This window comes from Pseudorca crassidens, chromosome 7, assembly GCF_039906515.1.
Source record: "Pseudorca crassidens isolate mPseCra1 chromosome 7, mPseCra1.hap1, whole genome shotgun sequence".
NCBI classification, from domain to species: Eukaryota; Metazoa; Chordata; class Mammalia; order Artiodactyla; family Delphinidae; genus Pseudorca; species Pseudorca crassidens.
Genome location: NC_090302.1, coordinates 31,701,850 through 31,716,153, shown reverse-complemented (window position 1 = coordinate 31,716,153; position 14,304 = coordinate 31,701,850). Strand labels below are relative to the sequence as shown.

Below are 14,304 nucleotides of genomic sequence, written 5' to 3'. Positions count from 1 at the left end.
GAAATAATGGAAAAAAATCATTTTAGTTTTAATATACTTCCACCGAAAAGAGAAAAATGTCATACATAATTCTTGGGGAAGGAAAAGAATGTCATATAATCAAGGCTGTAGCGATAGTGTGTCATGGCTTTAAAAAGTTGGAATTTAAGGGGCTTATTGAAATGTCTCCAGGCAAGGGCAGGGTGAGGATGCATATAGATAAATTGCCAGTAATTCCTGCCTCTTTTAAGATAGGAATGACCAGTTTATATAAAGATTGCAGTTTGCAGAAAATATACTTGAAGCAGAGGAAGATTTCTGGGAAGGCCAGAGGGCTGTTCATAAGGTGCTCCAAGGACCCAGGAAGCAAGCATTTGCCTAGGAAAATCCGATTCTTGGCTTGCAGGATGAGAAATTCACTTATTAGTGTCCCCAGAGTAAATTGAGCTCTGAGGGACTGGTTAATTAAAAGTCATAAGAAATTGTCTAAAACCAAGAATGTTATCCATATAGAGTGGAAAATATAATAACCAAGTGAACAGAATACATGTTTTTGATTAGCACTTTTTTTTTTCCCGTCGGCAGACCATCCTGGGAAGCTAAATTATGATCAAATGTTTGTTTTCTGATCATTTGGCCAAGGTTAAGTCTAGGGAGCCAGTTGGGCAACCATAGTGGTGAATGTCAAGAAACTCATGTATTGTTTCTCAGGGTAGGAACCCTGTGTCTGAGTTATGATTCTTGAGCTCCCTAGCCAGGGCAGCTCCCAGAAGAGGGTGTTGATATGGACACTGCCAGCTCTCTCTCACTCCTCCTTGTTGCTGCTTCTGTGGTGGAGGGGGCCCGCTGCTAATTGAGTGTCCTTGCTTTGGAGATGTTTATAGCTTCAGGCTGTTCCTCTCCATTATGCTGGCCTTGGAGCGATTGCGTGTCTGTGAGGCAGTGAAAGGAATGGTGCTAGGGGAGGGAGGGAGGTGAATCAGCAAGGGCTGCTTTTCAAATTGCTCATATTCCCTGGGAGATGTTGCTGAGGAAGATGCTGGTGTGGACTGCATGCAGTTTACTTCGCAAATCTGTGATCTGGATGATTGTGTATTGATTTCATAGACTTATTTTAACGGGACAGTCTTATTTCCCCATTTTCAAATTCTAGGGTAGGATCTAGAAAGTCCATTCCACAGATTTTTTTTCTCTTGCTTTTTAGAGGAAAGAGTGTAGTTCATTTACTCATAAAAACAATTTCTAAATTTCTCTTGCTTTTTAGAGGAAAGAATGTAGTTCATTTACTCATAAAAACAATTTCTAAATTTCCAAGAAAGCAATAAATATGGATTCTCAGTGTCCTTGCTGTAGTGACATTTGCTAGAGACTCACTTGTAAAAGAGATTTATTTTAAATTGGATGTTTGTACATATATGACACATGAGACTTCTCTTTGTTGGTGATAATTAAAGTACAGCCATATGCTGCCTGGTTCCTGTTTCCAGGTCAAATGTGGAGGGCGGTGGAGAACATGCTGCTTTGTCAGTTGGGAACTGTGTCCAAAGTATCTGTAAACTCTAGTAGTTAAGGTACTGGAACGCTTTCCATACATTTAAACAGCTTTGAGGTTACCTCACTCATTTTGCATTTCAACTTAGTTTTAAGAAAGAAAAAGAAAGCTGGAATTGTTAATCATCCCTTCTGGGTCTTTCTGGGGAAGAGGTTGAAAACCTGCTGTAGGGTTATGGCTCACATTCCACTGTGTGTATTTTGACACATGGACTCTGTGTGTGTGTGTGTGTGTGTGTGTGTGTGTGTGTGTGTGTGTGTGTTCAGTTATTATCTCTACTAACTTTGTCTCTACTATCTCTCTGTCTCTACTGTGCTGTCCAGTACAGTAGCTACAAGCCACATGAGGCTGGTAAGCACTTGAAATGCGGGGAGACTGAATTGAGATGTGCTATAAATGTACACACTGTATCTCAAAGATTTAGTACCAAAAAGGAGTGTCAATAAAATACCTTACTAATAATGTTTATTTTGATTAAATGTTGAAATGATAATACTTTAGATATATTGGATCAAAAATATATTACTAAGATTAATTTTACCTCTTTTTACTTCTTTAATGTGCCTATGAGAAAAAATTTTAATTACATATGTATCTCGTATTATGTTTCTATTGGCCAGCTCTGTCCAAACACCTTACAGAATGCCTGTGACAGAATTAGGTGCTGAAAGATTTGTTGGAGCTTGTTAAACAGGAAGGAGCCTGACAGATTCCACTAGAGGCCTCCCTCCAACTGTTTCTTGTGTGAGATGGCTTCAGCTGTGTCATCTTTTTTTTTTTTTTTTTTCCAGATTCTTCAATAATCTAATGTTCTATGCCCTTCAGGCTGTTAGACCTTAAGGTATCCGGGTCTGGTTATGTCCCAGTGATAACAGAGGGCCTGTTGCGTGGTGTATGCCAAATACACAGTAAAATCCAGAAATTCCAAGTGCTTCTTCATTTGAACCTATTTGGCTTCTCTCCTTTGTAACAGGGGTTTGATTTTCCCAATAATGAATGACTTAAAATAAGGTGCTTAAAAATTCCACATTGAGTCTCAAGATAGTGAACAAACACTATTTTAAAATGCCCTCTGAGCCTCAGTTTCCCCTTCTGTAAAACGAAGGAGTTGGGTTTGAGTTAGTTTTGCAGACCATGCCACGGATGGGTGAACTAAATTTGCTGTCACAATCCCCAGCAGTGAGGAAGGGAGGGGAACCCAGCTGCAAATGTGGATTTGAGAGTGGGGTGGAGGGTTGAGCCAGGGCAGCAAATGGTTGGAAAACTGGCCTTCAAGAGGTCAATGTCAGCTTTGAACTTTCAAGCCTGAAAAGTATGTCTTTGTCTTTTGATCTGATGATTTGGTCTAATATGATTATCTCTCATTCCAGTGTATGTACTCACTGTAGATTTATGTACAGAACTAAATATCCCATTTATTCATGTATAAACCATAATAAAACCAGTCAGATATTTCCCCTCACCAGCAGATTTTGCACTGGAAAAGGAAAACAAATATACAAATTTCAGCAACCTCAGAAATTTCATTAAACCTGCATAGAGGCATAGTTCATTTTAGAGTTCAATTATACGTTCAAGGAATCAGTTCCTATCATAAAGACAGCTACCGTAATGTCTGTGCCGTGCAAAATTATCCCCATTTATTGTGGTTCACCTGCAGACTCTACTGCCTCTGGTGAAGGCACTCAGCAAGTTCTTTTCACAAATAACACCCTTCAGGACGGCCCCTTCCTGTTTTACACAGCATTGTCTCAGAACTTGTGGCCAAAGTAATTCAAAAGCAAGCTAACGACTAACAGGGACTCGTGAGGCCAGTGGTATTGAATTAACAGGCCAGAAGGGGACCCTGTGACCTCTCCAAGAGCTGCCCATTCATAAGCTGACAAAATGTAACCTCTAAATACAAAATTCCAATTATCAAAAACAGCTGTGTCATCTTGATCACCATCCCCTGCATGCATATTCTTAGCTTTGTCAATGACTTGCTCGAAATGTACATCTGTAGTTGAACACAGTAGTCTTAAAATTTAACACTTAGGAATGTATTTGTAAAAAAACCAGTATTTTCCCTTTAAATATATTAAAACAATTTATACCCTGTAGATTTATGATCTGTGATAATTTGCCTTTGACACTTATCTTCCATTATCGTTGGGGAAGAGGTTTGCAGAACAAACTAAGGGAGCCAACAAAATTTGCTAGGGGTGGTCGGGAGGGAAGGATGGCCAAATGTCAAATACACTTAGGAAAACTAAGCTTTCAGTAGTACTCAAATATCTTGAGAGAACTTACACTTAATTCATATGCTATTATTTCTCTACTATAAAGCTATAATCCAGTAACACAGACATAGGTATGCAAAGCTATATTAAATAATGCAAACATTTCTTAATAATTTCCATTATTATCACTGTTTAGACCAATCCTATTCTTTTGGGGTGGGAACTCCAGTAGAGGGGACTGACATATTTCCAGTCAGGCACACTAGCATCATTGGTCTGGAAAAGCCCTTTTTTTGTGTGTTACTTACACATTTATTACTTTTCTATCCCCATTCACCACTTTCATTCTTTTCTTCTGCACCTTAATCATTCTAAGGTGCTTGTGTATTCTCTCACATGTTCTTGAAAGCATGCGTTGGCGTCGTGTGTGCCTATATTTTAAATTTACATGGATTAAAAATTGTGCAGTAGATACCTTCCTTTTCCTTTTGCTGCTTTTCACTTAGAATGTTTTAAATATCTATTCCCATTGCAGTGTGTAAGTCTAATTTGTTTCTTTTCGTTGATGGATAATATTCCGTAGTATGCATCCCCCACATCTTATTTATCCGTGTTCCCAGTCCGTCCTGTTTACTTTGTTCTGCTAAGAAGAGCTGAGCTTTGGCCTGTACACAGTTTCCTTCCCATCCTTTTACTGCCTTAGTAGGTTTTCCCGATGAGCTTAAACGTACTCAAATTGCCCAAGTGGAAGAATACCCCCTTGACTGTGTTCTCTGCTCCCAGGAAAGCTTTCAGGCCTTCCTATCCATTTTGCACAAGATTGAATTGTTTTCTACTTCAGGTGGCTTTGTTTTACCTGGGAGAGAGATTACCTGGTGTGTGTTTGCAGCAGGTTGCCATGCCCAGGATAGTCTTTCTCTGATTAAGAGGAGATTCTCCCCATCTGAACACTAGCTTCCATTCATTGGAGCTACTATGTGTGTGAAAGTTAATTACTCCATTGAGCTTCTCTAGTTTTAAGCCCCAGCTTCTGCCAGAGTCTTAAGAGGCCTGGCTTTTTAAATTTAAAATGCATTTGTTAGCACACATTTAAACTAAAAAAATTAGTTTTAAAGTAGAGTCATTTCTCTGCTCCTGGACATAAACATGCTGTCTTCACGTTCACAACTCGAGAGAGAAATTTGGAGATCAGAATTTAGGATATACACCCATATTCTTAATAATAGATGGTTTTGTAGTTGATACAACTTGGAGATTGCCTTTTAAGACACACAAGTGATCAGCTGAGCAAGTGACACAGTGAGAGGCTAGGTGCTGTAGTAGCTGAGCTTGGATTTTGTAGTTGTGCAGACCTGGACTGGAGTCCTGGTTCTTTGAACTAGCCAAATGACTTTAGATGTTGTGTTTGGTTTTCTATACTAATACCTCCCTCAGAGGGTTGCTGTAAGGATTAAATGAAGTAATGCTGCAAAGCACTAGCCTAATGCCTAGCTAGCTACTCAGAAAATGGTAGCTGCTGTCGTCATCGTCATCACCATCACCATCACCATCATCAAAAGGCTCCTAAAGCCAAGAATTACTGAGATAAAAATGAGCGTTTGGCAATTGGGAGAGATGAGTAGCATCATCAGGGCATGAACTTTAAAGGCTCAGAGGAGTATTCAGAACTATCCTCTGGAATGAAATCAAAGAGAAAAGAGGCTAAAGGTACCAAAAAACGTCTACTGTGTCCAGTCTTCTTTGAAGAAGTTTCAGATCTGAGACTAGAAAGGAAACGGATGAGGTAATCCTCTTTGCATCTGATCCCATCTGAGGGATCCTATTCTCAGTGCCAAGCCTTCCCTGTTCCTTTGTCCTGTGCCTCACCTCTCCACTCAGAACACTGTTCTTTCTACACAGTTGTGCTGTGTTGAGAGGGATGTGACCTACTGCAGCCAATTCATCCTGCACACGTTTCTTATATGCCTAGCAGTGTGTCAGGCCCTGTTCTGGGTCCTCCAGGAGGATGAACTAGAGGCAGTCTCTGTCTTCAAAGTAATCAGAGACCTGAAGGGGAGGTAGTTAAGCCGCCAGTTTTAACAAGTGCTCTGCCAGAGGTAGGCTTAGGAACCAGTGGGAGCATGAAGGAAGGACATCTAATTGAGGCTATAGCCGCTGGATTTGGGAAAGATTCCTAGGGAGACATTTTCATTATCTCTGGATGACAGAGAAGTCCTTTTAACCTCCTCTTTCAAAAGTAAGGTTTTTACCTTTTCTTTTATCTTAATTAGGGACTAGTTATGGTTGTTACCTAACCCCTTGGAGTGAAATAATCTAAATAAACAGTAGCCATTTTCCTTTTATTAACAGACTATTATGAGTTAGGTTTCCCCCAGTAGCCATTAACATTCCCAGCACCCCATCTTCTGCAATAATGGAGTGGATGTAATCAACTCTGTTAATAAATTGATATTATTTTTCTCCAAGGAGAGGATTCTCATCATTGGAAATATAAAGCTTCCCAAGAAGGCATTGGAGTCACAGCTAGAAGACTCCATGGGTTAGTGGGGTTAATGGTTTCCTTATTGAAACTTCCTAATTGATACTTGTATCATTGCCCAATAAAAATACTAGTGCAAACATGGTGCCACCAAATGTGGCATCCTTTTATATCCAGAAGCTCTTTTCCCCTTTTGTTCAAAGCTTCAGCCCGTAAATATTCACTAGGCATCCACTAGGTACCAAGCAAAATAATTGGTGCCCAAGGATAAAAGAAAAGGTTAAGGCATGGTCCCCAAACCATACTAGAATGTGTTAAGTGCTGTAACAGAAGAGTAGGTACAGAGAAAGAAGAGGGCTGAGGTTTCACAGCAAGTGGCATTGATCCTGAATGAAGTAGGGGTTAGGAGGGAGGTTGAAAGGGGAAACTGGAGTAAGAGTGTGTGTTTGCGTAAGGGAGTCGGGACAAATAGTGAGCCCAACTTTAACTGAAGGAGCAGTGAGACAGAATTATGGGAGAAAATAAAGATTGTGGTAGGATTGGAGGGTACACAGGGTATTTTGAAGAGTAAGACAAGGAAGATAAAGGAAGGTCGGAACCAGATTAAGAGGGTACTTAGGGTGGATTGGAAACAGAGCCGAAGATAGGAACCCCAGGGGAACATTTAAGTGTGAGTCCTGACAGGAGACTTAAAGAGCAATCAGAGAGGAGGCTGTAGAAAACTTAGGAGAGACCAGTGGTTCAGAAGCTAATGGAGGAAAGAAATGTCAAGAAGGATTGTCAAGTGCTAGGGAGAAGTTACATACGAGGGACGTTAGAAAGTGTCTTTGGGATCTGAATATTGACCCCCAGATGGCAGTGCTTGAGGCAACAGCCAGATGTAGGAGACTGAAGAGAAGTCTGAGGAAGTTAAACCAGGGAGTGTAGGCTCATCTTTCAAGGAAGAACCTTTGTTAAGATGGCTATTCTGGGTAAGGGTTAAGACCTGTGACCAGGACCCACAGCAAATGTGCCCTTGTGGAGACTGAACTTCAGTGTTCGTGGCTGAATGAGAGTCAGAGAGGGAGAGAGACTGAGGGAGAACTTAATCTGAAAACCCACTGCTGGCCTCACACTGTGGTCTTCTGCTCACTGGGAGTCATGCACGTGTCATGTTAGGATTTATATCCACATAACCAGGTCTCCAATTCTTGATAAGCACAATCTCTGACCACTGTTCCCGTAGTTCGAAGTGCCAGAAATGACATAATGAAACCCTTTATCGTTACTTCTTCAGGGAAAATTGCTCTCGATTTATGGGTTTTTGAGAAGTCAGGTGGGGCAGGGGTACCTGTGAACATGCAGACCAGAGCAGATGCTACTTCAGATCATCCTGTCGTGGGGGACCCTGTCATTTGAAATAGGATTGATTTACTCTCTGCCTGTAAAATCTTTGAACATGTTTTCTGCTACTGTTTTTCAGAATCATTTGCTGTTTCAAATAGAGAACTGTGCGATGATGAGAAAGAGTTCATACATTTCCCAGTATGTGAGGGGACCTCCCAACCTGAACCCTCGTGTTCAGCTGTCAGAATAACAGCCAATAAAAACTACAGGAGCAAAACCTCTCAGGAAGGTGCTTTAAAAAAGATGCATGAGGAAGAACACCATCAACAAATGTCCATCTTACAACTGCAGCTGATACAGATGAATGAGGTGCATGTGGCCAAAATCCAGCAGCTAGAGCGAGAGTGTGAGATGGCAGAGGAGGAACACAGGATAAGAATGGAAGTTCTCAATAAAAAGAAGATGTATTGGGAAAGAAAACTGCAAACTTTTACCAAGGAATGGCCTGTTTCCTCATTTAACCGGCCCTTTCCCAATTCACCCTAAGACGGTGGGGTGTGGCTCCCTTGTAATTAATCTGTGTTGGCAAAGAAGGCCTGGAACACGAACTTGCGGTCGGTAGCCTGTCACAGAGCTACAACTAGGAAGATGAGAGTGGTAGTAGTCACTTATTTAAGAATACATTCAGGTAAACAGCTGCACCCTATGTACCCCTGAAGTGGCAAAGAAGCTGTTCGAGTCTTCTGAAAATTATCACTATGAGTGCTATCATTCTGAATGTAATGTCTCTTAATTAGAATTCATACAAGAACCATGTGTGAGTGTTGTTGTTGTATTTTTTTAATCAAATGCAAGTGTGACTATAAAGGAGTGTGGCTGGGTTTTGTGGGTTTTTTTTTTTTTTTTTTAAATAGACGTCAGACCTTGTCTATCCAAATGAATGCCCTCCCATTGAAAGTGGCTGTCCTGGGAGGACACACGTTTCTCCAGTGGTGATGCTGTCGCTGAGAATTTGCTAGAGGTCTTTCGGAGCCTCCACAAGAGCTACAGCACACTTTTCATTTTTTCAATGTCATCTTTGGAGTGTGGAGTTTCTGTTTTTAAACAGCCGAACATAATGGAAGGCTCTTTTCTAATGTGGCTCATAGGCTGCCTTTTAAGTCCTTCCTTTCCCCAAAGAGGAGTTCCAAATAATGTCTCCAGCAGGTGTAGCTTTGTTGGAACTAAGGATGTGACTACTTTGAGGGAGAAACGTTCGTTTAGAGCTCTACATTCTGTCCTGCTTGTTTTATTAAAAGACAAGACTTGTGATTTTATAGTCACACTGTGTATGTTTTTGAAAGGTGCTGCCCGCCCCCACTGTGCTACAGTTTTTGCCTTCCTGCTGTAGTTTCCTACCGACTTTGTACTACTGAGTAAATGGTTGCCCTTGTTTTTAATCTTTAGCCACCTAAGGCAAGGCCCTTCCCTCGCCATGCTCCTGGTGCTAGCTAATAGTGATGCTACGTAGTCTGCAGAGTATGCAGTTAGTATTGAGCTTTTGCAGAATCCATTACCAATATATTTGGAAACGTGGATTGATAAATGGATATTTTGACTGAGCTGTGATATAACTTCTCCTGTAGCCTAGTGTGAAAAACAGCCTTGGGAGTTGGGCATAACAGTAGCTGGAAGAAGCAAAGTGACAGTTAAGTGCCAAGGCAGGTCAGCAATTTCTGAGAATGAAAGTTCAAGGCCATGTGGTGGGGAAGGAGGAGTGTGTGTGACAGAGGCTATATAGGGAGTGTAGGACGAGGAGTCAGGGCTTGAATTCTGAGCTTGGCTCTGTCTCAAGTGCTGTGTGACCTTAAGTTACTCCATTTAGTCTTTGGCCCTGGTGTTTCCCGTCTATAGAACAGGAGAGTTGGTCTAGGTGATGGTTAGAATCTGCTACAGCTCCTTGACTGTGATTTGATCTGCACAGTCTTGGATGAGTACTGCTAACATCATGATTGTCCGGAGGACGCGGGTCAACAGGGAGAGGTTACTGCAGTGGCTAAGCTTCCTTCCTTTCATAATTTTGGAATTTGGGTCCTGGGGTCTGTATATACTAATATACTAATATATGCACTGCATAAAACTTAAGTGGATATCAATTTATTTTACACACTGATCATATTTTAAATATCTTAGAGGAACTGGTTATTTGAAGGAACCCTGTGAAGACTAGTCTTCTTTCAAAGGAAGGATGCTTTTGTAAGGATTTGTGTTCTTAATTTAGTTTTTACCAAATGGACCCTTTAGAGAAGCAGCATCTGGAAAAAGTCCCAAGCGTAACCTATTTATGGGAGACATTAGGGCAGAGAGTGGCAGGTCCTCAACACAGATGATATGGACTGAGAAAAGTTTGCCTTTGCTTCACCTATTGAGCCATCTGGAAATCTCCTTAATATGCAGATTCTGGTGGGGGGGCCTGAGATTGTGCATTTCTCACAAGCTCCCAGGTTATGCCAGTTCTGCTTGTCTGGTCACCACAATTCTGTGTAGCAAGGTTTTAGAGGACCCAGTGAACCTTTTACCTGTTCTCAAAAAAAAAAAAAAACCCATTAGGTTAGGTATACTTTTGTGTACAGCATTGTGCCGGATATTATTCCTCTCTCAGAATTTACCACCTAATCACACAAATAACAATGTAGAACAGCACAAAAAATGCTCACGCACATAATGGAACTATAAAAGCATCGAACTAATTCCTAACTGAACAAATAAAGGATAATTAAACCAGCAGGCTAAAGCACCTTGTTCTACTGTTAATGGTATTTACGAGTTTATAACAGTTTTCAACCTTGAGTATGCATTAGAAACAGTATTTTATAAAAAATTAGTCCCGCTGGGTCCCACTCCCAGGGGATTCTCATTCAGTTTACCTGGATTGAGGCCTGGTCCTCTATATTTTTTGGAAGCTTTACAGGGAGTGATGATGCCCAGTTGGGATTGAGAACCACTGGTGTAGAGTTCACAAATGTGTCTCATTTGGTCCTTAGTCCTGTGAAGTCCTGCAGAAGTGAGGAAATGATGCTCAGAGAAGAACCGCCTGCACCAGGATGAAACCTAGTGAACAGCAAAGCAGAACCTCAGTCCTAGGTCTCTCGACTCAAAAACAAATAGGCCCACCTGCCTTCCCCCACCCCATCCCTCAAAGCTATATCGTGGATTTGCTTTACCCCGAGAGCCAGATCACATCTACAGGATACTTGTAATGCCTCCACTCATGAACAGGTACATCCCAATTCATTCCACTTTTGAGTAGTTCCTTACCTGAGGTGGAAATGCAATAATCATTTCTTGGTAGATGCTGTAGAGAATTGACCGATAAATACTAAGACACAGTTCATCATCCCCTGACCTGCCAAATAATGGACACAGCCCAGTAGGGGACATAAGACTTGTATACAGCTATCATGTACTTGATCAGGCACGTCTTCTAAAGGATTTGAAGCCTAGCAGAGAGTGAAGAAGCTTGAAGGAAAGCCTGGAGGAGGTGGCATTTGAGCTAAATCTTTAGAGTTGGTATTTTGGTAGGTGCAGATTCAGAAAGGAGAGGAACTTCACTAGATGCAAGGTCCTGTTGAAGGTTCAAGATGGTGAGACACATAATTGGGAGGACATGGGAGAATATCCAAATTAGGCAGTAACATGATCAAAACTGTGCTCCAGGAGGAAGATTAGAAGATGGAATTGAGTTTAGAGAAGACTGGAGTTCAGGAGATGAGGTAGGAGGGTTTGGTTACGATGAGATGATAGGAGCACCTAGTAAAAAACGAGGGAGACCAATGTGAAGGGCGTTGCTGAAGTGGAATCAGTCAGTCTTGGCAGCACATTGCTTTTGTTGGAAGGGATGGGTAAAGTTTTAAAGCTAGATGCCGGAAAGAATGATGCTGATTGAAATAAAGAACGGATGCATTTCTGGCTGACGTGTCCTAGGAGAGGCCTAGACATGAACTAGTGCAGTTGTTCCCACCCACTCAGCCTCAAACACCAGCACCTCCTCCCGTCTCCTCTTCGGCTGTCACCTCTTTGCTCTGGCTTCTGCCTCTTCAGCCTCCTGTGCTGCCTCTTGCACCTGTTCATCTGACGTTTTAACCCCTCCCTGCTGGGTCCTTGTCCCTCGACTCAATTTGGTGCTCCCTCTGCCATCAGTACCTCCAGTGCAGCTGGTGGTGCATCAGTCACCATCTCTTATAATGGCTTCACACTTGAAAGAGCAGGAAAGACTATAGTTGATGCTTAACAACCAGGGGGCTAGGGGTGCCCACCACCCCCAGCTGTGGAAAATCCGCTTATAACTTTACATTCAGGCCTCTGTATCTGCAGTTCTGCATCTGGGGATTCAATCAACTGCGGATGGTGTGCTGTAGTACCCATTTATTGAAAAAAAAATCTGAGTATAAGTGGACCAGCACAGTTGAAACCCATGTTGTTCAAGGGTCAACGGGATGTCTTTTTTTATTTTTTTAAATATTTATTTATTTAATTTATTTTGGCTGCGCTGTGCCAGGTCTTAATTGCAAATTGCAACATGCGGGATCTTATTTTTTATTTTTATTTTTTTTTACTTGTGGCACGCGGGCTTCTTAGTTGCGGCATGCATGTGGGATCTACTTCCCCGACGAGGGATCGAACCCAGGCCCCTGCATTGGGAGTGTGGAATCTTACCTACTGGACCACCAGGAAAGTCCCTCAACTGGATTTCTTTATCTTGAGCTTCAATTCTTTTCTAGCTGGCATCCACAAATTTCAGGGTATTTTTTAAGTGTCCCATGTTGTGTAAAGGTACACTGGCTGAGAGGGGATGTTAATTCCCATGTATCCCTATTACAGTCTGTTTCCAAAAATCAAACATAGAATCCTACCTTATTAATGCATTAAAAATTAGCAAATATTTTAGGAACTTTTCAGGGAGAATCTTAAAATGCATTGGCTTTTTTTTTTTTAAGAAGAAAGAGAACAGAAGAAGAGAGGTATGGTGGGGCAGTGCATTTGAGTTGTCAACAGCTTCTGCAGTGTCAGGTCAATTACATCAACACTTGGTCTGGACCAGGGGAAAGGAATGGTTCTGCCTCCTGGGAATGTCAGAAGGACCTGATAATTATATTTGGCAAAGCCAAGAAGAGTGGCTCTGTAATGTCATTGCTAAGAATTACCCTTTTAATAGTATCTCTGGATGTCTGAGCTGTTCAAATGGAATGACACTTCTTTTCTGCTGTGGCTTTCATTTCTGTTGGGCTGCTTCCCAGCTGGTCCTTTTGTTCTTCCTTGCCCTTTTCTATCTTCTGCCTTCCCAGCCCTGTTTCTCCAACCCCTCCTTCTGCACCCACAGCAGTTTTCACTGTCCCCCCTTTTACAGTTGGAGTCATGTGAGAATGTGTGTAAGGGAGATACTTGCCCAAAACCAGCATATTCAACATGTGGTATCAATAAGGTGAAGTGTAGCCTTGGACTAGACAAAATATCGACCATCTGCTTCCCTGCTGCATCCGCTACTTTTGTGTTGGTGGGACCCAGAAGTCACGGAAAAGGTCACCAGTGATTCATGTCTGCGACAAATTCTTTTCTAATTGCGCCGTATATTATGCCCTTCAATACAACTTACTAATCTCTGCCTCAGTTTTTCCATCTGTGAAAGTGGTGTAATACTTATCTACCTCCCTTGAATGTTGTAAAGATTAGTCTATGTTAGTAAAGCACTTTTGAAATAAAGAGTGATGTAAAGCATTTTAATATTATTGTTGTCATTGTGATGTGGATGCCCCCCTGCAGAGATGCTGCTCTGTAGGGGAAGTACCCCATGGATACCACGGTTTAGGAACACCCAGTACAGAAAACGTCCATAACAGACACAAGAGTGATTTCTTGGTGTGTGTGAAAGTTTTCAACATAGTATTTCCTTAAACAGCCCTTTGGTTCATTTAGAATGATATTTGATTATAGAAGAGTGATTTATGTAAGATTTTTAAAGAACATTATCTATTGAACCTTTATTACCCAGTATAATAGGGTTTGCAAGCTGATTATTAACCTAACAGTGCAGTTTGTCAACATTGGGTGGAAAACTTCCATTTCTACATTATCCAGATGCCCAGATTGTGCGTGAAGGTTTTTTCACTGTTGACACTGATTAGAGTGGACAGAATGGGGATCCTGCTACTTCTGAGTGAGGGGATCGCAGCTCCAGTTCCACTTGCAAAATATTCTCACAGCACCTCTAGTGTGGGGGGAAAAGACTCACCATGTGTATTCATCAGAGTAGGGGGTTCTCTAGGCATAAACTTGGGCTCCCTTTCTTAACTCCCGATAACTGCTAAGAGATTTAATTAGGTTCTGGTCTGAATTTTCTCTTTTGTGGGTTTGTTGGGGGGAAAAAATTCCAAACCCTGTTATTTAAGAAATCGGTTATTTTTAATGAAAAGGACACCTGTTACAGTGGAACTACTGTAAATAGTAGCAGAAGTTAAGGTTCCGGTTCCTTTTTTTTTTTTTTTTTTTCTTTGCGGTACGCGGGTCTCTCACTGTTGTGGCCTCTCCCGTTGCGGAGCACAGGCTCCCGACGCACGGGCTCAGCGGCCATGGCTCACAGGCCCAGCCGCTCCGCGGCATGTGGTATCTTCCCGGACTGGGGCACGAACCCGTGTCCCTTGCATCGGCAGGCGGACTCTCAACCACTGCGCCACCAGGGAAGCCCCCCGGTTCCTTTTTGTCTCATCATC

General features: G+C 41.9%; 1 protein-coding gene across 5 annotated transcripts in view; it reads left to right on the top strand.

Annotated features, from left to right (window-relative positions):
- Window positions 1–13,312, top strand: part of MSANTD3 (Myb/SANT DNA binding domain containing 3) — a 41,291-nt gene extending 27,979 nt beyond the window's left edge. For all 5 annotated transcript variants that reach the window (XM_067743808.1, XM_067743810.1, XM_067743812.1 and 2 more), the window contains one exon: window positions 7,695–13,312. In XM_067743808.1, coding sequence (XP_067599909.1) covers window positions 7,695–8,104 — 410 coding nt within the window. In that variant the 3' untranslated portion in view covers window positions 8,105–13,312. The remainder of the gene's footprint in view (window positions 1–7,694) is intronic.
- The last annotated feature ends 992 nt before the right edge of the window (window positions 13,313–14,304 follow it).